At 37.9% G+C, this 27,307-nt stretch overlaps 1 protein-coding gene across 1 annotated transcript in view; it reads right to left on the reverse strand.

The window, feature by feature from the left end:
- Window positions 1-21,483, reverse strand: part of CNGB3 (cyclic nucleotide gated channel subunit beta 3) — a 65,940-nt gene extending 44,457 nt beyond the window's left edge. The window contains exons 1-3 of the mRNA XM_074577384.1: window positions 21,376-21,483; window positions 18,729-18,804; window positions 6,378-6,489 (exon numbers count right to left, since the gene is read on the reverse strand). Coding sequence (XP_074433485.1) covers window positions 6,378-6,489; window positions 18,729-18,804; window positions 21,376-21,483 — 296 coding nt within the window. The remainder of the gene's footprint in view (window positions 1-6,377; window positions 6,490-18,728; window positions 18,805-21,375) is intronic.
- Window positions 21,484-27,307: the final 5,824 nt, after the last annotated feature.

Consider the following 27,307-nt stretch of genomic DNA (forward strand, 5'->3'; position numbering starts at 1 on the left):
ACAGGCAGCACACCATCACCTTTCTATTTAATTTGCAGGTTCTCAATTTAGCCATTGCAGAAATTCGAATCCAAAAAGCACTAAAAGTGACAAGCTCTGAAAGAAAGACCTAAGCAGAAGGAATATAAGTGCTAAGAAAAGTATTTTGATTTTTTTAATCCGTTAATGTCTTTTCAGTCAGACTTACAAAATGTACTGGATGCGTTCCATCTGTTTACTGCAGTGATTAGCGGGAAACAACTAAGGAAAGGTATTAGTCCTTTACAAAATACGCTTGTAACTATGTTTCAACTGGGATTTTTCAAAAGTACCCAGCATTGGCCTTGTTTTACTTCATCTCAAACTGATTGGAGTTTAGTGCCATGAATGCCATCTTTTTGGGTCCCTGGTGTTCCTACAGTAATCAAGGATTTCTGGAGACCCTGCAGAGGGTTGATACTGGGTCTGTTTCACAAGGGTGCTGAGATTTTGTTCTGGTGATAGGACATAGTTTCTCTAAGATGCATCTGTTTGGTGAATTGATGTGTCGCAACTAGTGGATGGCAAGCACTAATAAGCACGGTAATTTTCTTGGTCAAAGTAATTGAGCTAAATGAAGTGCATTACTCACTAAGAACATGCTACCAGCAGGAGTTCTCTTTATTAACCTGGCTATGCACCACATAGCAAATTGCCGCTTAATCTTTGTTTGTTTTGTTATCTTTTTTTGCCATTAGCCAAATTAGAGCGGAAAAAAAATCTCCTTTATAGGCCTGAAAAAGACTAGTATAGTCTATGAGGTAATAGGATATGTCTATGAAAAAGGCAAACTACGAGCACAAAACTCAGTCTTCCTGAAACACCTGCACTCATACAGCAGTTTGTGACACTGGAGCCCCCTTTTTTTGAAAATGTTGAAAGCTGTGTTTCTGAATTTGCAAAAGCAAAATAAGAAGAGTATATTTGCTGGGTGGGAATGTTAAATGTGTTTTGTATAATTTTTATATTTTATTAAAATTTATTTAGTGCATTTTATATGAGTGTGTTTTGTTTACAATACCTAGATTCTGAAGGTGGTGTAATCAGATATAATTTTTTGTTCCTCTCAAAACATAACCCAGAATATGTAAGATCTTGAGGTGAAATCTAAAAGCATCTGAAGTCCTGGTTACCTGATGTATTTTTTTCTTTATGTACTCTTGGATATGCAGCCTGCAAATATGGATTGTCATTTTACACAGCATTTTGCAGAGTAGGGTTCATGATCCTTGACTGGGGTTTCAGAGTACTGCCTTAGTATAAATAGTACATCATAATCACCTTGGTAATCTGGGAAGATGGAACACTCTTACCACTTTAGCCGGGCTTAAAGGCTTTTAAAAGACACAGAGGAGAGAAGAGGTCATGGAGGATCTTTGTATCCCATTTTCTCTGATCTATACAGTCAGGTGCTTTGTTTACCATTCTTCCATACTCTACTTTTTCTAGGACTTGCTGCAACTTCTTTGTCTCATCCCTTAATGCCAGATATCAACAATCAACTACTACTTGTTCCTTAGGCATCTGTCTCCCCTCTACTCTTACATGTGAAAACACTTTATACAGTTCTCCTCTTCATCAGCTACCATATGCCACAGGCTCTATGTTGGTTCCCAGCCTTCAGTGTAGGATCATACAAAGGTCTCACATTTGCCTCTCCTATGTCACCTTTGAGATCACCTAAATCATGGCATTTTAATATTTTTTGGTTAGATTTTGAGTTCCGAACAGTACCCTCACAAAGCATGTTATGTCATTTTCTCCTGTGTACAAATAGCTATATTCCATTTGCAGAACAAGGTGTTCTGGAGTCAGGAGAGTTTTTCTATTGGTACCTAAAATATTCCTTCAGCTTTGTTGTTGATAAGGTATGTTTCTGGGTTTATCTCACTGCAGAGAAATAACATTGCCAATGCTTCTTTCACCATATTTAAAAAGTTTTCTTTTAGTTCAAAACCAGAAGAAACCATCATATTGTCTATTTATCAGAGCCTTTTATTCTCAGGATCTGTCTCGTAAAACGGCAGTTTCCTGCTGCCCTTCCTGTGTGTTTCTGAGGTGCCCCTGTGTTGGTGCAATGCCATAAGGTAAAAGTCTTGTCACCACAGACTTGCCTGGTGATCTGGGCTCTGGGCTGGCCTTGGCTGCTGCCCCTGTGCCCGCCCTGACCACCTTGCTTGGGGCTGGGCCTGAGCCCTGGCTGGGGAGGCCCCTGCCCTGCCCGCCATGTTGTCAGCTCCCCAGTCCTTGCGGTAGGGGCTGCTCCTTGCACCTCCCTGGCGACGATGCGCCACATTTGTTTAAGTGCTGTGCAGTACCTCATGTGAAATGCTTGCACTGCATTTCAAAAAGTTGCAGGATTGTGTATGCGCATACCCGCTTTTAGGAACCCTCCCCAACAGAAAGCAATCTCAATATATTATAAAAGCTGCAATGATGTTTTATGCCAGTTCCTTGTTAATAAGACTCCACTGTCTTCTATTAGAGTGCAAATTAGGTCCTGAGTGTTGTTCTGTTCCCTCATTTCTTGCTGTGAAGACACAGCATAGTCTTAGCCCTCCCTCCCAGAGATTATTATTGCTCAGGAAATAGCAATTCATGGAAATTACCTATCGTTCTGTTACATTATCATTAAAGATGGAGGGAAGAAACAATATATTGGCAGACAGGGCAGAATTGTGTGCAATCCAATCTAAGCCATTAGGAAACAGGCATTAAAAGTTTCAGTCCCTCAGCTGTAATTCAGCGCCTTGGCACATCAGCCATTCCTGTGTGTCTCCTCTTTCAGACATAGTCTTCAGGTGGCTGAGACCAGTGCTGTGTCTCTCTACTGTTTATCCGTCGCTGTATACTTCTGTATTTCAAAAATGAGAAAATGCTGAGAGGGAAAGCCGGACTTACTTTTTTTTCTCATGGACAATTTCTATGGGAATTTTCATGAGTAAATGCAGTCTTTGTCAAAGCTGCCATTCATTTAGCAAGAGAAAAAAATGTTTTGTTCTTTCAGAGGAAGTTCAAAACCCTATTTTCCTATTAATAGATAATACAGGCTGTGCTGGACGATGAGTAAAAAGCTACTCTAATGCAGCTGAACTGGAAGAAGGACACAGCTGGTGCACAATCTTGTAAACTATCATACGTATAAGTAGTCTCAATGATTTCAGATATGTTAATTACATTAGTACCATTGTTCATAAAACAATATTACCTAAGATTTTAAATTTAAAGTCCTTACATGGAAGCTCATTAATTTCCCCTGAAATTCTGCATGAACAAACACAGGTCTGCTCTAAATGAAAAGTGTACATTTTCAAACAGGACAACGGCCTTCATCCCTCTTCCTTAGTCTATGTATCTGAGCTGCATAGATGCGTTTGAAAAAGTTAGAAGTCACAGTAACAGAAAATATGGTGAAACCTTTTCTATTAACATCATTTCCCTGAAAGCTGAGGTGCTCTGGGCACTTGGCCTTGTTGGACTTCATGAGGTTCACATGGGCCCACTCCTCAAGCCTGTCAAGGTCTATCTGGATGACATCCTTTCCCTCTGGTGAATCAACTGCACCACTCAGCTTGGTATTGTCTGCAAACTTGCTGAGGGCGCACTTGATCCCGCTGTCTGTGTGGGATATTAAATAGCATTGCTCCCAGTACAGATCCCCAAGGGACACCACTTATAACTAATCTCCATTTGGACATTATCCAAATTTAGATTAAACAGTGACAGGGAAAACTCCCGGACAATGGGACTGTCAGTTGACTATCCTGTTGAATTGTATGAACAGTCCTTGATACAGTTCTGACTAGTCAAACTATCACTTTTCCAAATAATTCCCAGGTATGGGAATACCCAGAAATTAGCATTGATCAAAGAAAATTCACAACTGGCACTTTTTCAGGAGGCTTTTTGTATTTTTCTAGTTGGCCTCAGTGCTAGAGAGTGATTTGAGCATGTTTAATTTTCTGCTGTTTTTGTAGACTACATGTATCTATTTGACACAAATTCTCCATATGCGTACATATTTATGCAGCTTTTCTCATGTGATAAAGACAGTTGATTTCCTTAAAAATATTCTAGTGAGTAAATTCGAACACATAGACGCAATAAGGTAGTGACCTTGATCAAGAACAGTGTCTGAATATACTCCCATGAATCTTCAGGGGCAATGAATTAAATTCTCTCAAAGGCACATTTTTAAAATGGTTCTCCCTCCAGCTCTGAAAGCCGTATAATAGATCCGTTTAGTTTAGTTTCATACCAATGTGATGACATCAGTACCATGCCTCCCAAGCTCTCCTGCAGAATTTAGCGAGTAACTGTTTTGACAGAATTTACCACGGATTTACTGTATTTTTAGAAACCGTTGCTCAAATTAGACTGACTAGATATATCTGGATGCACACATGACAGTGAATCAGAACAGCTCTGAGAATACTTAACATAAACATTTTTAATTTCCTTTTAACAGACAGATTTTGCTTTCTACTAATAAGCAACATACTCCTTTGTTTCATGAGCATATTGTAATTATGTGAACCATGGTTACAGGATTTACCAGTGGAACTATAAGCGTCTAATAACATATCCTACAACGACAAGGAGACACTTTATCTAGGTTTTCTTTGTTGACCTACTGATTCACATTCAAATTACCAAGTTATTTATAACATTTCCAGTTACTCTAGTCAGAGTTATTTTTAATTGCATGTATTATTTTATAGAGGCGTATGCATTAGTATTCCTTGCTGCTGCACTACAAAGGTTTTCTTGGTGAAGGAGAGGAAATAGCTAATCTTCTCTATAAATTAAATAATTCCATGTCAGGGAAAGACTCTTGCTTTGTGTCATCAGGATAATCAAAATAATAGAAGGCAAAAGCAAGCAGGAGGAGTTTCTACTCTGTTCTGGGCTGAGTGTATCCATATTTTTCCACTCAAGTGGATCTCAGCAGGCTGAGGGAGACAGACTGGCAGGAACTTTATGAAGCTGAGGAAAGGCAAATGCAAGTTTCCATAGCTGGAATGGAATGACCCCATGAAAGTGTAAAGGCTCGGAGCTGACTGACTAGAAAACAGCTTTGCATAAAAGGATCCGGGGGTCCTGGTGGACATCAAATTTCATATGAATCCACAGTGTGTTCTTGCAGCAATGAAGGCTAACTACATGCTACGCTTTAGAAAAAGCTCAGCCAGCTGATTGAGGGGGAGTGGTTATTTCCTTCTGACATTTATGAGTTGCATCTGATTCCAGCTGTGGTCTCCCCTTTACCTAAAAGGCACTGACCACATGGTGCAACACTAGCAGAGGGCCATTAAGATGACTGAGGAATAGAGCACAGGACGTATGAGGAGATGACGAGAAAGCTGGGTTTGTTCAGACTGCAGATGAAAAGAGTTGAGAAAATGGAGGTAATTGCAGTGTTCCACTACCCAGTGTGTGGTTATAGAGAACATGGATCCAGACTGTTGTTGGAGGTACAGCAGAAGGATGAGAGGCAACAGAAGCAAGTTAGTGCAAGGGAAAATTTGATTATATGTAAAATAATAATTTTCATAATAAGGATGGTCAAACAATGGACCAGATTGCCCAGAGCAACTGTGGAAACTCCATCCTTGAAGATATACATTCACAATTATACAGGACAAGGTTCTGGGCAACTTGATCTAACTTGAGAGTTAGGTTTAACCTCCAAATTTTTCCTGCTCTTAGCAGGAGTTTGGACCTCATTCCTTCTGAAGCAGCCTTTCAGCCTGAGCTGTTCTATGAATCTACGCTTCTGTAATGAATGTAGAGTATTCCAAGAATGTTGTTTTCTAGATTTCACACTTATTTCTATTTTAGGAAAACAGTCACCTAAGCTTTTTCCAAATGTTGAATGACCCCAGATTTTCCCCTGAAGGACCATTACTGTTTAATTTGTTGTCTCTTCTCAGGAAGAGACAGTATTAATCCTCTGGTTACAGAGACTAATGTTGATTTAATGGTATAACTCAGCAAAAAAACCATGTGGGGTAAAAACATTTGAAGTCAGAATGATGTGACAAACTTTCCAGCCATTCAGGGCAGAATCCTGGGACTTACTTCTTTGCTCAGGTAGAGAAATAATAGCTGAGCAACAGCATTGTTAAAATTAGTATATAAGTGTAGCTGAGCAAATCCTTTTCCTCATTCCTACAATTAGGATGACATACACAGCAAACTTTCAAAAGCACATGCTAAATGAATTCCTTATATATATGGTGCCTTAGAATTGAAATAAAGCTCTTCAGATCCTTACAGGACAGGAGGCATGGCACACAGAAATACTAAGTCAGGATGTCAGGAAAAAAAACTTTAATTTTTTAATTTAATTTACTCACTTAGCATCTTCATTCCCATCATTGAGCTGATGCTGTTCCTGTTGAATTGTCTTATCTGGTTCAGTTGGTTTTTCAGTTTCTGAAGGCTCAGGTGCTTTTACTGGTACTGTATCTAGGAAAAAAGGTTTCAATTTTTGAATACTAATTTTTAAATAATTATGATAATACTTTTGGAGGAATCACAGCTTGGCTGCCATTATTTCTTCAGTGGATGAGCATTATATGACACTGATTCTGGGACTTGATCTTTGAATAATTTCCTGCATAGATCTATAACATGCTTATCATGAGTGTACCATTTAGAATATGTAACTTATTTGTGTTTTTTAATTTAGATGCATCTGGACCCTGCTCAACAACGGTCAATACGGAGGTCTTCAATGTTCATAAGCAACAAGAACACATGCAGTACGATAGAATCTTAGTCTGTGCTTATTTAAAAAAAAAATATGTGGAGGTCAGATAGATAGATCTGTCCAGAAATGCCTTGTGAAATACAGGAGGAAAAATGAAGAGTAGCTTATTTGCTAATTCATACCAGTGTTTGAATTGCCATTAACCTCTTGTTGCTTCAGATGCCATAACAGTTCTGTTTGTTGCTGAGTAAATTGTGATTGAAATATATAATTAAGGATGTGAGTACGTAGAACTTTGGCTAGTCTATTTATTCATTTTTGTTACAAGCAACTTTTTTAAAAGGAGTTTAAGTGGGAAGTTTGTAGGGTTTGAAGCAAACTCTATGCAAATGATATAGTCTCTTGCCACCTAAGTGGCCTTATGTGATTAACTTTTCCAAGTAGTCCTATATCTTTATTTTAAATGTTCATACTGAAAAATAATTTGAAAGCTGTCTTCATTCTGACACTTTGCATAAAGAAGGAACAAACTCAGCCTTCATAAATAGTTTAAGTAACGTGATTACAGAGGAAAAATCTTGGCAGCAAAGCATCATAGCAAATAAATCAGGAACCTGTTGTGCAGGCTGTATTTTAAATTCAAGACAGCTCAAAGAAGAACAAACCTTGAGTATTTTGGATAGATAGTGTAAGATTAGTTTTCTGATAGTTAATCTCCATATTTAGAGAGCTGTTATTCATTTCAGAGGTCTAAAAGCAGTCACAACAGTAAACTTGTAAGCTCCTTGGATGGAAAGTGATTGCTTGAAATGGCATTGAAACAAAACTTAGTGAAGGACAGCGGGTCAGTTTGTTTACAGCACTTGATAACCAAACTACACTCCTACCATCATTTATTCATATTTGGAATAATATTTTTTGTTCCAGGCTTCTCTTAAGAACAAATGAAATGTTTCTTGAGCTCTTTCAGACTTTTACTGGATGGGCAATTGATTACAGGACAGTGGGGCATTTCTAGAGAGAAGATTTTTCTCAGCACGCAGGTTAAGAAGCGACAATGCCCTATGTGAGCCCTATTGCTCTTACAGGAATTCTTTTCTTAAACAGGATCAAAGACAAAACTCAGACAGAGGTATCTATGGATACTTTACATGCAGAGTAAGAAAATGCCAGAAATACTCAAGCCAGAGTCACACAAGGAACTGAATAGAAGGCAAAGAAAATCATGCTCCCCAATGTGCTGGTCAACTTGGGGATTAGTTTTCAAATAATCACTGAGAGAAATTTAGCATTATTGAGTATGAAGTCTGCAGGATCTGTATTACTTATCACCTGTAAGCTGGGAAGATTTTTCTGAGGAATTCCATTAAAAACTCTGACATTCAATTGGATTTATGGCTTAAATTGATAACAGTATCTTGCCCACTTAATGGAAATGCAGATTATTGTTTCCTTTCTGCAGCGGTTAGTGTTGCAGCACTATCTTGAGGAAAAGTCTGTTGGAAATATAACACTAGGGAATGTTTCATCTTGCCTGAGGGACATGCCAGGTAATTTTCAAGGTACAGATTAGCACACATTCAGGGAAGCGAGGAAGTGAGGAAGCAGAGGGCTGCTGATGTTCCTGTCCCCAGGAAGGCTCAAGAAAGGATGAAAAAGTTACCATTTGATTACAGAGTTTCAGAATGCTTTTCTGGGAGTTCCAGTCAAAAAGACTTTTTTTTTTTTTTTTTTTTTTTTTTAGGAGGGAGGAAATTTAAAATGGATTCAGGATTCTAGCACAGTGAATACATTATCATGGTGAAATAACATTTATTTTTCCTAGGAATTTCATGGACGTTCTCTGTCAGAAACTCTCAGACGAGCTGCAGGTACAGAAAATAAAGGGGTTTTGGACCTATTTGTTGGTCTTGCTACTGAATCTTAACCTGTTAAAATTCTGTTTAACCCTTACCCCACGGGATCTCTACAAATGATGCTACTGACTCTGTGCTTTCCTTGGCCCACAATCCTCCTGTGGTTTTGTGGTCAACATAACATGCTGTAAAAAAGGAAGATGCAAGAGCCAAAAATTTCAGCACTTGCCGTGGTTTCTGCTCCCCTTCTGAATTCATGGTTTGCAGTTTCCCAGTTCTCTGTGCCCCGACTCCACCAGCCAAAAAAGCCATGTACTCAAGAGTGACAGCAAGACTAATCTCAACATTTCTATAATCACCTCGCTTTGGGAATTTTCTTTGTTATGGTAATTGCCAGTAGTTACATCTATACTAGCAGGAAATACAACCAGGAACAATCAGAACAGTGAAATGGTGCTGATGGCCTGGCATCCATGCCAAAACATATCTGTTTGAGGTAGCTGTATTTTAAACCAGATCTGTTGTGATCCTCCAAAATAAATGACCATCAGCAGCTTGAGTAAAGTACGTTGACTCACAGAGTGTCTCTTCTGGTTGAGTTTTATTCTAAAGAAAATAAGTCATGCATTCCTAGAGGGTTTTGGTGAAAAAACCAGAACACACTAGGGGACAATTGGGAGATTTGTTTCAGAAGGGCATTCTTCATCTGAAATAAAATGCCAGTGTAGACAGACTATATAGAGTAGCAGGTTTCTGAATAAGACAATCAATCTGTGGAATGACAACATGTGTATGGGAAGGCAAGACCACAAAGTAAAAAAAAAATATGGTGCTTGCATATAAGCATCTCATTGCAGAAGGATAATGCTTTCTCAACCTGCTAGACATTCTCAAGGTATTCGGTCTGAGGCCTGAACCCACACTAACCATTAAATGCTGACTGGACTCAAACCAATGGAAAACATTGTAATCCCATGAATATTCCAAATTTCCACAAGCTTTTAGAGTTCATAAATCTCCAGGACCAGCACAGGGCTTATTTGCATTAGGATTAGGATATGACAGCCTAGCACCACTGCCAGCTGTGTGTCAAGTCTTAGTTTGTTTCTGTGTGAAATTGTGAGGGCTGTCTGTGTAGTCACATTTAAAAAAAAACAACCCTAGTCGCTTTTCACTGCTTAATTCTAGCTCATGCCCTTCTGATTTATGAGACCAGACCCAAAGGAATGAATGCCCTTAAGAACAATGTGGCAGACACTTTAGGGGACATTTAGAGTACAACAATTGGTTTCTAGAATAAATAATAATCCATCAGGTAGATCGCAAGTCTTACAGGACAACAAAGAAATCTTCTATTGGCTTTATATAACTTTGGTCATGGTAAAAAAATCATGAGTGAGAAAAAGGAGACAGAATTATGACAAGACACCAACATCTAAAACAATTTTAAAAACAGATAGTTCCACGCTTATTCGAGAAAAGAGGAAATTTGAGTTTTTCTAAATGTTTGCATTCACATTATATTGGCATATAAGTAGGTAAAGCTGCTAATATATTAGTAGTGGGAGTTGAGGAATGCAGCCCACTGGTGTCAACGTATTCTAGATCATTTGGCCTCCCTATAAGAGTAATATTATTTAAAATTGAGTTGGGATAAGTGTTGCCAGTTCTAAGATGGAAGGGAAAAGCTTCAGTTGTGGAAGTATAACTTTGTGGGCAAAACACTGCTCAGTAGAATCCATCAAAAAGGTAGCTGGTTAAATTGAGACCCCACTGAAACCTCATCATACCAGTGATTTTCCCAGGATAGCAAGGAGCAAGGAACAAGATGGAGGTTGTAAGACTAATTTGTTTCACTCTCTTAGTCTTTCAGATTGTGCTCATTTTCCACAGGTCTTTGTTCTTCCAGGAGAGACTTAGGCCAGGCAAAATAGTCATAAAAAAAGGCTATTGGTGGGACATCAACCTGTGTTACCTTAGGCAGGTTGACAATGCTCCCAGAGGAAGCTTAGTAGTATTAAATCTTCATTATTTATTCTTGTCCCCTATTTTCATACCTCCAGTAAACCAAGATTGGAACAGTATTGCAGGATCAGGTTAGGGTAGCCAGAAGATCTCTGCATGGTGGAGGAGTATATCCAACTTATTCTGAGGCTGCTCAGCTCCTGTAGTCATGTTTCGATAAAGAATTTTTTATCTGCACTTTTCACTTCACAGTTTTGGACAGAGACTCTTGACAGCCTTTCCAAATTCATTTGATTTTCTGCTGCCACAGACACGCATACACTTGCAGAATAGCCTGTAGTGGAGTACTTCCCATTTTTGCAGCAGAGCAAAAACGAGGATATTTTGTATTTATTTGTGGGCTTTAAGCCTTTTTGGTTGATAATTTAGGTTTTTTTTCCCTCTGCACCTCAAAAAACCTGAATGTTGGAGTTTTTTTTTTATTAAAACTGTAATAATCACAGGAAACCAGGATTTCAGGCTTCATAAAAAGCAGAATATTGTGAGGTGAGGCTGGCATGGTTTCAGTTGGGATAGAGTTAACTTTCTTACTAGCAGCTGGTATAGTGCTATGTTTTGGATTTGAGATGAAAATGATGTTGATAGTGTACTGGTGTTTTTCGTGGTTGCTAAGCAACCAAGACCTTTTCTGCTCCTCACACTGCCCTGCCAGCGGGATGGCTGGGAGTGCACAAGAAGCTGTGGAGCGACAGAGCCAGGACAGCTGACTGCGACTGACCAAAGGAATATTACATGCCATATGATGTCATGCTCAGTATATAAAGCTGGGGGATGAAGAAAGAGGGGAGGGGACGTTTGGACTTATGTTACTTGTCTTCCCAAGAAATTGTTAGGTGTGGTGGAGCCCTGTTTTCCTAGACATGGCTGAACACCTGCCTGCTGATGGGAAGTAGTGGATGAATTCTTTGTTTTGCTTTGCTTGCGTGTATGGCTTTTGTTTTACTTAGTAAACTGTCTTTATCTCAACCTCTTCCGAGTCTCTTCCCCATCCCAGTTGGGGGAGTGAGCAAGCAGCTGCTGTGGTCCTAGTTGCTGGCTGGGGTTAAACCATGACAGGAGCTAAGCATAACATTGGAAGAGCTGGCAAAGTTTTTCTTAGTTTAAACTAAGACATTGATTTAGTAGCAAAATAATTAGTAAATGTAGTTTAATGTAGGACCAACTCCACTTTCACGTTTCTAAAATCTAGCACTGTGCATACTGTTCTAAAGCTGTAGGCATTAGGCCTGAGGACTGTTTTCCACAGAGGAAGCTGTTGGTATAGGCAGATTTGTCAATGCCAGGACACAGCACTGCAGAGACGGCGTTCTTGCCTTAATAATTTTGATTCTTTTAAAGCCTTCAGTCCTAAGCTTACACAAGTATTTGTGGATAAAAAACCCATCTGTCATGGACATAGCCCCATGGAGGTGTTGCTGACTTTCCTTCTGGCAATAGGCAATGTCAGCAAAGGACTCTAAAACCCCATGGATCCACTGAGATAAGTGTTAGCTTGTGGCTATGAATGTTATCATGAACCTTCCACCAGTAGAGCATAAAATGTTATTTCCTAACATAGTGAGTACTTAGCAAACAGAAGTGCAGATTAAGTCAGTCATTTTACACTAATTCATCATTTGTTCTACTTTCCAGTCTTATTCCTGCTGTAACTGGTGTTCTTCAAAAGCCTTAGACCTGCAAAAGGCTATTATCACCTCTCCAGGCTGGCTAGAACAGCTCCTTCCTCTTATTCCCTCTGAAGGTCAACATGGAGATGGAGGAGCTGAGCTGCCATCCTGCTGTTCAGAGCAAGAGAAGAGATTGCCTGAGCAAGCAGTCTCTTTTCTACTACACAAACCCTGCTTCTGTCCATGCAAGCAGCAGCAGGAGGCTTAGGGACAGGAAAGAAAGCACTTTGTGTTGTGGAAACCACCAACCTTACTGGTTATTTAGCATCAGGAGGTGTGCCTCTGGAGCAGCCACTCTGAAGGGACTTTCTTCCAGAAAGTAATAAAACATAAATCTCTTAGTTACTAGTCTGGCTCTAAAAGCTCAATTTCTTCCATCAGTTACGTCCAGATACACTCTTCATAGCCATAATAACTGGCCTCTATCATCACAAATGTATTATCCTTACTGAATAAAATGGAGAGAAGCAAAACTTCAAATAAAATGTGATTTTTTAGTGTTAAAGACATAAATAAATGTCAGCAGACAGATAGTAGCAGTTAAATGTATTCCTGAGTATATATGTCACTGAATCCAAATATTTCTGTCCGTCTGAGTGTTTGGAGTTGAAAGGGGCACCTGTCAGCTCACTGGGGTCACCCACTGCAAAGGGACTCTGGTCCTACCAGTTGAAGACTTGGGTAATGTGTGTGTGAAACCCCTTGAATGGTATGTGTTTGTATGTTTTGTGTTTATACATATGTACATACGTATATTTTGATTTAGGGCACCTTGTAGCAAGTTAATGTGAATCTTGTCATTCTCGAATCTGTAATTAAGTCACTCTTTTAATTACAACATATTCTACTGAATCACCTTGTTAATCCTGAAATTGGTTAATGATTAAGTGCTGCTAAAATTCAACCTTTTGATCCAGCTGAAACCATTAATAAATCTTGAATTGCTGCTAAATCATAACCGTGTCAAATATTTCATCCGTGACAGAAAAAGCCAAAGATAAAGGAATCCTTTATCATTGTTCTGTTGAATATGTAGATTTAAAGACTGCCTCAAAACCTTCTGTAGCTTGGTGTTTGTGCTCATATGATAAAACTATTTTAGTTAATATACAAACAACAATGTTGGTGATTTTAATGTTGCATGGAAATACTTAAGATTAGATAGCATTGTTTGAAATCAGAAACACTGCATAAAGACATGGGTAGAGCCTGCTAGTAGGAGGCAGAGTGGCTAATGTTTGAGTAATCTGTTTTTTTAGCTATGTCAGTGACATATATCCCTTAGAAATGTAATTTTAAGCACTTAAAAACAGTGATGTTTTTGTCATTTCCTCTTTTTGCAAACTATTTCAAAGTCTCAAAGTAGGTTAGAAGTCCTAAATAGCATCTCAAATGTTACCACCTGCTAAATAACATGGAGAACAGGTTCTCTTAAATAGCAGGAGTAAAGAACGACTTTGCATTTGAAGTAGTAGAGTGGGAATGAGCGAACTGGTCTACAAAATTCCTGGCTTACTTTTGACATAGCTAATCCTTTGCCTGATTGTCCTTGCCTCCCAGAGGTGTTCTTGAGCTATGCCCATGAAAGAGGTGGCTATAGGGTCATGAAGATGTCAAGAAAAATAAACACACAGGAAACCTATGGAAGAAGGAGAGAAGAAGCTTCATCTCTGACATTACAAAATACACACCTTTGTGACTTTCCAAGTACAAGTTTTTGAAAAAATGCTCTGTGCAGGGGAGCACAGTTCAGAAATCAGCAGGGTTGAAGTAAAACAATCAGAAACCAGGTCCATCTTAAGTCAGCCCTCCTCTTCAGTGGCGAACAAAAGTATTATAAAAGTTTATTTTCCACGTAAAGAAAGAAAGAGTATACGAAGAAGCTGGGTTTGTTTTCCTAGCATTTAGCCCTGTCACTCATGTGAAAAATGAAGATCTGAAAGGAATTAAAAGACATCACATCAGCAGGATTGGAAGCAAGCTGATTAAACATGTTCAAGCTCTTGGTAATCGTTAAAAAATACATTTTATGCGAATAATAGCTGCCTGTTGACTGAGTGCCAGTGAAGAGTAAAAGGATCAGAAGACAAGGAATAAGATTATTATTTAAAAGTCTCTTTGGATTGACAGGTTTGGTTCATTGAGCTGCAGCATATTATATCAAATTGCTGTACTTGATTTGTATTTTTTAAAACACAAACAGCTCATTCAACCCTAGATTTTGAGGTGCTAGGGGACAGGTTTAGTAAAGCAGCTTAAGAGGCAGATTCATAACAGGACAAAGGCAGGTTTTAGTTGCAAAATTTCACATTTCATTCAAATGTCCCTTCTCAGGGGTTTATAACTCGGTTGTAAACTGTATAGAGTTAGTTGGTGCCTAATTAGTAGAAATTTGCTGGGGTTTCACAGCAACAGGATTTTGGTACTCTCAACAAATACATCTGCTTTATTTCTATCCACAGGAAGAGGCAGTGGCCATCTTTTATACAGCAGCTAGTGATCAAAGTTTTCCTCTAAGAAAAGGAAATCATGGCGCTGGGCCTTGCTTATTTGCGATAAGGTCAAATACCCCTTGTGAGAGCTAATTTTTCCTAACTAATTTTTGTTGTAATATAAGTACATACTGAAATCAAAGTTCTTCATTCCTCCTACAAGGTTAGTGTTTCGATTAGCTTCTAGGTTAGTTCCGGGCTCCGTGTTGTACTCGGTCTTCTCAGACTTCACAGGTTTTTGCATTCTTTTCTGCACAGTGGCCCAGCAATTAGGAAGGCCACAGAATTTCCTCCCACATCTCTCTAGTATAAACTTTATGTGGGTAGTTAGGGAACTCTACTGGAACATGAAAGATATGGGTTTTACACTCCCTTATTATAAAACAACTAGGCTAATATATGAAGGGTGGCAGATAGCAGCAGCTTCTGCTGCTTTTCTTTTATTAGTCAAATATACAGTGGAAAAGTGAATGTTCCTCGAGTACCGAAACAGAAGTATACTCACTGGGAGACAGTCTGGAGTGGACTGAAATTCCTTTTGAGGAGACCTTTCTTTGAGGTGCTACTCGGTCAGGGATGCTGATTAAAATTCTCGGTTGCTGGTGTTTTGTTTTTTAAATCCTTCTCACTTAGGATATAGATTTTCCTACTCTGTCAAAAGCACTAAAATCTCACATGCTATAGAATGGCACTTGCATTTAATTTGCAGGTAGGTATATAACCTTTTATATATCCTCTGTGTGCTTTACAAAGCATCTAGGCACTGAAGATACTAAATATCACTGAAAATTAACATGGGAATCTCCCAGATGGGAGATTCTGTCTGCTTTATGTTCCAGGGGTACAATTGTAGCATGTATGGAAATACCTGTGATAGTTTTAGTCTAGCTTTCTCACTCAGGTCCTACCAAGGGCAAAGCAATGTCAGTAGGGATTTTAGCAAAAGCTGCATAAACATGTCTGTGAATCTGGAAAAAATCTTTGAGACACTTGTTGATTTAGTAGAAGTAGGAAGACCAAAAACCAGACTATTTGAAACAGGAAAATTGTTTCCAGTGAGGGAAAAAGGAGAAGGAGATGAGGACATACTTCAGAAGAGCACCGCTTAAATGTGGTGCTGAGAAGTGTTTAGAGAAAGGGAAAGAAAAGGGGTGAGTTGGAAAGAATCATACTGGAAGGAGCTGCTAGGTAGGTGAAAAAATTTGTGATACAGAGCATGATAATGCAGGCACCAGCTAGCAGGTGGAGGCTGGATGTGGCCTTCTAAATAGCATAACCACCAACAGAGTTATTGAACAACACTGTGTAAAACAAGTGAAGCATTTCTATAGCCAGTCAGTTATGGGAGGTGATAAATATGCAAAGAAACTATAGCAATTGGATTCAATATCACGGAGAACCTGTAATTAGGTGAATCACACTTTGTTAAGTACATAAATAAATGCAGGGAATAAATTAAAAAATGAACCCATTATGGAACAAACTGACTAAGAACAGATAATTAATTACAGAGTGAACTACTTATGCAGAGAATTAATCACAAAGCAAGCTAGTGAGAGAGAGGACATCTGAGGAGGTGGACATGAGGCAATGAGTAGCCAACAGAGAGGCCAAAAGTACCAGTTGTTGCTGAGTGATGTAAGTGGACAAGTTTTAACCAAACAGGCTACAATTGTGCCTCCTGCTGAGTTCTCATCTGTGCTGGGAACATCATGCTGCCTTGTGAAGTGCTAAGAGGAAGGGAGAAGGTGATGGCTGGTTTTGGCCATGTGAGAAGAAGCGGGTTAAGACAAGCTCTACTTGGGTTTTTGGTTTGTGTTTCAGGACTATGGAGCTGCTAAATGGGACTATGATTAGAGGCTTTGCTGGTCTATTTTACTCTGGTTATACTAGAGAAACTAATGAGAGATTTTGGAAAGGCTTTTATCTGACTAGTTTTAATTTCTCCATTTCAATGATCTCCCTTAACTAGTGTGGTTGAGCCCTGGCTGCGCATTTAATAATTCTCTCCAAATTTGTATGTACACCATGAAATGCTTTCTCTGGTCTCTTGTGCTTTGCTTACCCACAGGTATTCTCATTTCCTTTTTTGAGCAGCTGTCCACATGATTTTAGGTCTGATACCAAGTTCATCAAGTTTTGCAGCAGTCTTTACCTAGACCTTCCTGTGAACTGCTTGAGATCAGCCTCACTTCTCCACCCAGAGATAATGGAGCTCCTTATTCAGCTCAGATGGTGAGGACTTATATATAGGGTACTGGAATTCATAAGCTTGTCCTGAGGTGTGGTGCCTGTGTAAGTTCTCTGGCTTGTATATCTGTTGTCTATCTAACTCATTAATACCTGGATGCAAAAGGAGAAACTGTCTTGTGGCTGTTTGAAAATGAGACTTGAAGCACCTTCCAGAAAACAATGGATTTCAAAAACCAAACATGGAGCCTAACTATGTTATTATATTTTCCTAAAGTAATTGATGAGGTAGTTGCTTCTATGCCACCACTTATTTTATATTTTAGAAGGGAAAAAAAAAAAAAGTAGTTTAGTATCCTGAAATATAGATTCATGAGCTACGTTAATCGTAAAATTAGATCAGATGGAAACAAAAACATTTTCTGTAATGACACTTCATTCTGTCATGGGATAGCATCTGTGATTTAATGTTGCTAAAAAGCCACGAAACATCAGATTTTATTTCTTCAGTTGTTGGCTTATTGCTACATTTAATTCATGTCAGATTTTGTTTTCCCTTGATTTAGTGGTACAGTCATTATATAACAAGATAATTGCATTAAAATGGACTTAGTTTAAAGTTTCATTATATGAGGAAAGGAATTGCGGTACTTGCTACAATTACACAAAACGCAAGTAAGGATTATGCAAGTTTCCTTGTAGACTTTTTCCGTTACTCTTCTCTCCTTAAATCATCTTCATCACAGAAAGCTGGAAGTTCCTCAGCCCAGGCCTCACTGCTCCGGTGAAATGAACCTGAATTTTTTTCCCAAAGAAAAAGCATAGGTGCCAGGAAAACTGGACTTGGTGTTTTCTTCCGGTGCTGGAGGATGGAAAAGGAAAGAGCTGCACCATTGATGCTGTGAGGGAGGGAAGAGGGGACATGGCCCAGCAATAGTTGTTGCTTCACCCATCCTGAACCTTAATTTTGGTGGCTGTTGCAGTCATTCTGGTTCTGGTATAAGCAAAATAGGCTACTGGGAGGTGGGGGAACAGAGGGGCAGAATAGCCATGGCCAGTTGCCACTGTTTTCAGCAAACGGCTACTTAGGCATATCTATCCTTATAAGGATATCCTTATTTATCCTTATAAGGGATATATCCCTCATTTTAACCTTGAGTTACTGCCCTGAGTTCTATGTTCCTTTGTTCTAGTCCTGGATGTCTTCTGAATGTTGATGGCAAATAATTTTTAATGACACTTCTTTTTTTTTTTTTTTTTTTTAAAATTTTTGCTTGCCTTTTTTGTGGAAAAATGTTTTGAATGGCTGCTCAACGAAAGATTTGAATGTCAGATAGTTTAAAGCCTGTCTCGTCTTTGCAGTATGAGAAGTATACCCAAAAGATACATTAAAAATAGGCAGGTTTTTTTCTTAACATACTAAATACCTTTATTTTAAAGTAGAGTTTCTAAGAAGTCAACTTACAATAAGAGGAAATAGATTTTGTTAGACTAGCTCATTAAAGTGGACAAGCTCAGGAAGGAACTGTGTGCTTGAAACCTTGTCGCCTTTTATTATTGTTGGATAGTGCTTGTATTTCTGTAACAAATCACTGGTTTGGGGTCAATGGGAATTCAGAGTTCTTAATTTCTTCCACAAATAAAAAACAAGATCAGCACCTGGCAGAGTATTTGGAAGAAGAACAATTTTATTTACAGCCCTATATAGTGTACATATATTTTGTCCAGATGATATTTGAATACTCATAAAAAGCTTATTACTGACCTTGTTGCTTTGGTTCGGGTTCAGCTTTCTTATTGGCCTCTGCTTTCTGTGGTTCATCTGTTTTTTTGTTTTCACCCTTAAAAAAAAACAACAACGGGATTAGAAACTGTAGATGCTCGTTGATGAGAATGATAAGGATGGTTTGATGTCTGCAACATTCTCCTAGAAATTTGATTAACTAAGTTGACACACACTGAACTTTGTTCCTGGGTGTTCTCTGTGTGTTCTTGGACAAGATTTTCCAGAGATGGGTTCATAAAAGTACTTGGATGCTGGGGTTCTGCTTCTGCATGTGCCCAGAGCCTCGTTCAAGTTGTTGATGCTGACTTGTTCAGTGCTGCCACTCACAAGCCAGGCTGCATCTCATGAATTAGTCCTTCTCCTGCCTAAACCTTCTGCTGGGCTGATAGACCTGATATGTTTTGAGCTACCTTACCACAATGACGGATCTCAGTCATTACAAAATACAGAGGCGGTATCAACTTTCACTGCAAAAAACTAAATTCCTCCCGCACTTACTGGCTTAGATCCATGAACCAAGCCCTCCTGTACCTGTCTGTACCTTGGTTCATCTTGGCTTGAAGGAGAGAGTGAGAAGTGCATGGGGAGTCTCAGGTGTTCACAGCGCTATGTAGCAGCATAATGCTAATCAAGGCCATGAGCATTTTTTATACCAGGTAGAATGATTTTTCCTGGTGTTTATCATGCTGATTAATAGAGAAAGATACTAGATAGTACAAGCATATGGAAAATTATTTTACTTTAGGAGATTTCAGGTCTTCATGCACTTTTCCCCCCTTTTTATCTCCAAACTCAATTACCTTCTCTTTGTTTGAGTTTCTGAGATTAATTTGGGGTTGTCTTTCTATGAAAGGTTTTTTTTTTTCCTGTCCGCTTTTATTCAGAGAATCTGGCACTGACGTTCTAATATACACATATATATAAATAATTAAATTAGATACTATATTTATAAATGAAAATTTAAAGTCTAATCAATCTCTGTGCATACTAGAGGTTCTTGTAAAGGTTGTTTTCTTTGTTTCAGGCTTTCTCCTAATAGCATAAGAAATTAATGTGAGAATATTGCTCTACAGTTACCAGATACTATGTATGTTTCTTCTTTTCTCTTCAGTTGGTATCTCCTTGCAGGCAGAAAATGCTTAATTCTTGACCCATTCATCTGCTTCCGTCTTAACAGTACTTATAATAGTGCAGCTGATGGTGATATGACCTGAGTGTTTGATGATGTATGGAGTTATTCTGGTGAAAAGAGTAATCCATGTCTCCAGGGAAATCTAAATACGTATGTTTTTCCTAGAGCAGTTTGCCAAGTGAGGTATCAGGCTGCACAAAAATCAGCTGTTGAGATCCAGGATTTTTCTTCTTTCAAGACAATGGTTTATTGACCCAAGAAAACTGATGTGCAGAAGCATGAGCAATAATTTGCCTGCAGATCTGCAGTGTATGAAGTTTGTTGAACATAGACATTTTTGACATTTTGTGTGGATGGCAGTATGGATCATCAAACAACATTTTTTTGCACATTTATAATAAATAAAAAATCAGATTTGAGTTGTAGTTAGGCTGGATTAAACCACAGATCTTCCTGAGGTTGTACAAACCTATGAACTTCCAAAAAACATCAATTCTAGGAAATGATTCAGTCTTACGAACACTTATGTTTCTATCAGTTTTACTTAAAACTGTAAAATTTATGGAACTCTTATACATGTAAATCAAGGCTCCCAAAAATTAAGTCAGAGTCTTTGTATATTCTCAACTGATATGAATTTGTTAAAAGACGCTGCTTATTTACATTAACTGTATAATGGTGGAGTTTCAATTGTTTCATTCAGCATGAATTCAGATTAATAGCTCAGGCTGATTCTAAAGAAGTCATTTCACTTTCCTAATTATTTGGTGAAATCCTAAATTGTTGCCATTTTGTCTAGTAAAGTTTTGATAATGTCAAGCTGAAAAAAAGCCAAAACGCTCTCTAAGATATTATTGGGAAAAGTGAAGGAGTTTCTATCCTTCTGTCTCATTTTAAAATATTCCATTAATTAAAACGAAAAGAATGAGTTAACTTTTACAGTAAAGAACTACTAAATGAAAAATAGACACCATAGACTAATATGGCTTACTGTATTTTTTAAGCAGGATTTATATTAGTAAAACCAAGACAAATAAAATACATCTTAAAAAAGCTATTTAACTACTTTGCCTTTCCGACAGTTATAGGGAAGCAGGCTGATATATACCTATATGCCATTCCAAAATTCGGAAAGGATATACCGACATTTTCTGCCAGCAGGGAACAAGATGAAGAGGAATACATCAGCACATCAAAAGCAGCCATACCAATATCTCTAATTCTCCATTTGCAACGTTGATCAAGAATTCTCATAAGCTTGTACTGTTTCAGGTTATCTCTATTTGGTAAGCAATTGCAAAAGGAGGAAATCTGTATTTTCTTCATAAAGAAAAGGCAGGAGGGAGGAGGGGAATAAAGGATTTTGCTAAATAAAGGCTCATACCATGCACAGAAAGTATGTTTGAAAATCCAACCTTTACCATTTACTTACATAATTACTTTCTAAACAAAAGGTAATATTACTGAGTCTATATTAGGCAATAAAAACTATACCTGGCCTGTAGGTGCCTTGGGTGGTGGAGGGACAGCTTCATTCTTGCAATCTGCTTCCTCAGGTGATAATTTTGCTCTAGAAAATACTGCTTTTATTTTTTTAAACATCTTGCCTGTTCAACTCTCCTGATGCCTCTAACTCTTTTACCATAAACAGGTATATAGCACATGTTTTCTTACAATTAGACACTTAAGCCAATTAGACACTTAATCAGGTTTAGGTCTGATTAATGCCTTAAATTCCTTGCACAGTCTCTTTCAGTCATGGCTTTTTCTCACCATTAGTACTTTTGTTTTATCATGTACATAGTTCTAGTCTTGATGGTTATACTATATACAGAATCAACTTTTCATGCACAAATTCAGAGGAGAAAGAACACTTTCTGGTTAGAACAAATCAGCGTCTGATCTTAAATGTAGTGGATATTATGCATTTATTTTATATTTAGAAATGAACTTTTAAGTCCTAAAGACACCTGTAGCTTAAACAAGAAATGCAAAACATTAAATGACCGATAATCACCAGCTGCACAGTAGATTACATGAGATCTCAAGAGGCTTAATTTCTTTGCAGCTTTTTAAAATTTATTTATTTATTGAGTGAATGACACTAAAAGGTCTCCTGCCAGGATTCGTCTTAGCAAGTTTATACCTGGTTTTATTCCACCCTTCTTATTTTAAAGAACGGAAATAATTTCATCTTTCATTTCCAAAGTATTTATAGACAATACTATTTTATGCGGAGTCTTAGCTACAGTTTTGATGGGATTAAGTTTTAGGTGAGTATCCTACAAATCTGTAAAATATAAATTTTTATACAGTTTATAACTAGGACATAATTTGGAGATTCTATAGGCTTTGGGTCATTCTATATGAGTCTCTCTATAAAATCAAGCATGGTTTAGTTTATAGGTAAAACTCAATTTCAAATACATCTAAAACCATGTTGATTCAACCCATGTTAACAAGTATCTTTGCAACTCGTCTCTTATTGTCCTTAATTCCACTTTATTTATTACAAGTCTATGCCTTCACTTTAAGCCCTGAATTTGAGCTAATAGATTATAATTGACTTATGCTGGTAATTAAGGCATCAAGAAATGCAGAAACCTACTCTTTGAGTTACTTCTATAATTACATTTTTGACAATTATATTAAAGTATTGAAAACATCCCAATGGCTACCTTCTTGGAGCTTCTATTTTTTGGCAAGAACAGTTTCTAATCCTTATTTTACCATAGTAGTAGCTCTAAGAATGAACCAACAATTTTCGTTAGTTAATTTGCAAGCTTTTTTTCTACATCAAGACTTATGAGGCAGTTCTTATAATAGCAGGCTGGACTTCAGCCTTGTAACTGGGACAGCCCCGTCCATGTCCCTCTCCCCGTCCTCCCCCTGCTATATTTTCATAGTTGTTAGATGCAGCAAGAGCTTGGAACCTGCCTTTTTATTAAGGTCTGTGTTGTGGTTTACTTTAAAAGCAGTGCAATTCTTCCTAATGCTTCAGTCTGTGTTTAAACTTAGTGTTTGAATGACTAAATTATAAATTAAAATCTAAAGTATTTTCATTTATTTATGCAGGTCTGGACAATAGGTAGTTTCTTTTCTTTTGGATGTTAAATTCTGCCTCCATGACCTTTTTGCATTGGCTTATAACAGAAGAATCTCAGAAGAAATCCTAGAAAACAAGTTAGTTTTTCTTTTACTCTGTGAAATTTTAGTGGATTAAATTGGCTAATGCAGGAAACTATTCAATTGTCACATACTCTACCTGCTGACTGAGCCTTTTGAAAGCAATTGTTTTCATATTGTAAAAATTAAATTCTTCATTATTAAAATTTTTAGAATAAATAATTTTGATCTTTGTTTATTAAAAGTGGTAAAGTTGTGCATAAAGCATAATACAATGAGAATACATAGCATTTATTAAAGAAAAATAAGTATCTCAAGAATTTCCACAAAATCATGTGCATTTGTCTTTTAAAAAATGCCAAACAATAACATGCTTTAATTCTTTTTTTTATTATAGTGTTTATGCTGTTTTTAACTTATAATTAAAAGGCGTGAAAAAGGAATGTAGTAGACATTAAAGGGAAAGTGCCTTTGGGAACCTGTTAATAACTATTGGCATCTGCAGTTAATGAATGTTATATTGGTTTAGTCTGTGACTAATTAAATAAATGTTTGAAACTCCTTCATATGATGTGATTTTGTAAATAATAAACAGACCACAACAAACCTAATATTTTGATACCGATGGAGGTAAAGTTCACCTCCTGACCCTGGTAAATTGATTAATCTGCTTGAATATTTCATTTCTCTCCTATGTACTATGGCTATTTAGTTATTTTTATCAGACTCTGAACACGCTAAAATCACTTCAGTTAATTGAATATCATGATGCACTATTAAGTAAGAAGATTAAGAGTACAGCAGCAAAGCAGATAGCCTGTATCCAGTTAGCTTCTTAGCTATAGTGCCTTTGACCAGTGCTTACTATATGCTGTATTTATGGTAAACCCTACTGGGTACAGGTATTTCAAGCTGGTTTTACATATTCTCTAGATACAGGTAAAGTACATCCTATACTTATTAATGATTTACCCCCTTTTCCACATTTTTTCTTCAAGGAAATGTTGCTTCCCCACTTAAAAATTTGTCATATGCATAGGCTTTCTAAAATTTTAACAACATTTTTCCTTAGTCTGGCTTTTCCTGACTATGCTCCCTCTCAGCTTCTATGGGAAGCTGAAAAAGTCCTTGACTAATATAAACATTACTTAGCAACAACTAAAACAATACGTGTTATCGATGTTCTTTGACATTCTTCTCGTACTAAATCCAAAACACAGCAGCTACTGGAAAGAAAATTAACTCTATCCCAGCTGAAACCAGGACCCTGTATTAAAGAATGCAGTACTTCTCAAATCATAAGCATCTACAAAAGGCAGGAAAAAGAAGCTTCTTTTTCTGAATAATTCAGACAGTTGCTAATGAGAAGAGGTTCCTTTCTTCAGGACTGTTCTTGAAGGTGTATTGTTGTGATTTTGGGTTTTTTTTGTTTTTGTTTTTTTGCCTGATACTTGCTATAAAATACATGAAAGCCCTGTGAGACCAGATTTAACTACCAGTGTATTTAATAGGCACAGAGTGAATTACAAGGACTGCTTTGCATTCCTCAGCAGGCAGTGTCAGTTGCTCCATTTGTTTGAATCTACAGATCAACAGATTTCATCTGAAGTTTTTATTTTTGTATTAAATCATGTGTAGCATGTTAAAAAGATCAAAGCCAGAGTTTCCCTTCCATTCAGATCTTCCTACGATGCAAAATGTAATGTTTTTCATAGGTATCTTTCTTCAGTTTCTCTCTGTGATTCAAGGATCTTGACAGCTAAGAGTAGTACATCTTTCTTTAGACTCTGTAATAATAGTCAGACCGAAAATGTATCTAGCACTTATAATATTTTTTCCTATATACAATGTAATATTTCACAGTTTTGCCTATTTTTGTGGATTAACACAAATCACAGCACTAATTTATATGTCTTCCTTAATTTTGAGAAATTTGTTAAAAGACCTTTCCCCCCCTGCCCCCGCTTAGGAAAAAAAAATGGTTCTGGAGCTCAGATTTCTCATATCTAGTATTTGTCGTCTTTTTTAAACTCAAGTGTTCTGGTTTGGGGTGGAGCAGAGCCAACTTTCTGTTCAGTGAGAGAGGCTCTTGCTCACACTTGTTGCTGTGACAAGCCAGGTCAGCTGACTTGGTTCTTTACCCTGTGGAAGGGGTACACCTGTGGACAGGTCAGGTGACCCAAACTGACCGATAGGGTGTTCCATCCCATCTGCCATGCTCAGCATAAAAGCTGAGGGATCAAAGGGGTCAGGTTGGGTCTTCTCTAGTGGGCTTTTTCCTGAGGGCTCTTTCTTCAACAACTGATATCTGAGGAGGACCCTGTCATTTCATCTGCCTTTGATCCTGGTCAGTGTGTTCCAGTTCCCATTTGTCACTGAGTCCAGTCTGGAACTTTTCCAGCGCTTGCCAGTGACATTTCCCTGGGAGCTTGATACGGTCTTGTGCATATTTATATGTAGTGTATCTATTTCATGATTTCCTCTTTTATTTTATTATTAGTATTTCATTAAAGTAGTTTAGTTTTTTCTGAACTCATAAATCGCTTTGTCTCTCTTTTTCCCCTCCTTGGAGTGAGAGGTGGGGGAGAGGATCTGTTGTCTTGCCATTGACGAACCTGGCCCAAGCCACAACATCGAGTGATACTATGATCTAACTATGACTTAATAAAATTAATTTATGCTTTTAAAGGAAATATGTCTCCTTAAGCCTATTATCACAGTCGTGGCCAGATGTATATGTTATAACTGTAGCCTTCAGTGAGGTATCTTTAGAAATTACAAAAGTTACTTAAAAGGTGATTCTTTGCTGTTTTGATATAGCTAATCTTGCACGGATTCATAAGGCTTTTCTTATGGTGCAGTTTATACCCTGGCACAAATGTACCAGAATCAGCCTCCACCTCCTGTTTGAGGCAGTAATAGGTCTTATGGTCTGGAGGAATCTGGAAATACACAATAATCTTGATGGTTTTGGCCTTCAAGAAATGCAGATTCTACTTTTTCCTTTCAAATTCAGTTTTATATCTCAAATCCAAATAAAAGGATTTGTTCAGCTTACAAGAAAAAACAGATGGGAACACTTCTGTGGCAATAGGCTGGAAAAGACAGGGTGTTGATGTTTCCTATTCCTTTTCACATTCGTCTATAAAAATTACTTAGTTAAGGTAGGAGCCATATCCTGAAGACTCATTTTTCTGGAGCCTTCCCCAGATTCTGGCTAGCCCTGAGTGTGATACCATCATCATGCCATAACGTGATGGGTGGGTTGGAGGAGGTGACAAAATTGACTGTCAGCCTGCCAAAATTATGATGGTTGAAGCCTCTTCTTGCTAGTGACCTCTTTTGATGAAAGTAACTTGTGAATCAAAGCAATGGGGCACAAGACAGAAGAAAATGTAAGCCCACTTATGTTTAATCACGCCATTGGTCTGCAGGTGTAATGAAAGGTGAGGAAGGGTTCTTGCCTGCTAGTAGAAAATGCAGTTCCTTTAGCATGTCTGGCTTTTTCTTTCTCTTTTTTTTCCTCTTTCTGTCTTTTTACTTCCTTTTTTTTTTCCCCCTGAGAACAAAAAAGGCACCACCACTAGATGTTTATGGCTGTATTTCTTATGTGTCCTTATAAGCAGAATTTCTTTAGTAACTGTGTTACTGCCTAAAATGTGACTCATCACATGAGAAAGCTTTGTCAACTAGGGTAGTGCTCAAAAGTCTCTCTCTCTCTCACTTAAATGAATATCCAAAATGAGTCTGGACCTAGGAGAAAAAAGGAACGGCCCCTCCAGGAAGGTAGTCATGAGATCTACCTGGAGGAGTCTCAGCCATGGGCTAGGTCACTGGAAGAATTAGGCCTCCTGCAGTCCCTACTGGAAGACCACATAATCTCAAACTGGTAATTTAGGGTGTCCTCACCACCTTAGTTGGTAAGCAATACTGATTTGGAATGTCTAAGAGGTCTTTCCTGTCTCAGAAGCAAACTACATATAAAGCAGTGCTCATGCCACACGTAGTCATTCAGTAATCTTATGCTACTGGGGTCATATTCCCCTTTCTCTTCCCATTTTTCATGCATCTCCATGAAGAATAAACTACTACAGAAGGGAATAGGTTCTCTGCCACATCCTTTAGATGGGAAATTGCCTGCATGTGGTCAGCTGGAAATTTCCCATGGGAAGCCTTCTGTGTGTGAGCCACTTCAAGGGAGAATGGAGTTGTTCAAAATATGACGCTCATGTGCTAGAATTTCTCAAAATATGTAAGATGAGCTCAAGCTTTATTCTGTACTGTCACATTTTTATGAATA

Source organism: Larus michahellis, chromosome 2 (assembly GCF_964199755.1).
Source record: "Larus michahellis chromosome 2, bLarMic1.1, whole genome shotgun sequence".
NCBI classification, from domain to species: domain Eukaryota; kingdom Metazoa; phylum Chordata; class Aves; order Charadriiformes; family Laridae; genus Larus; species Larus michahellis.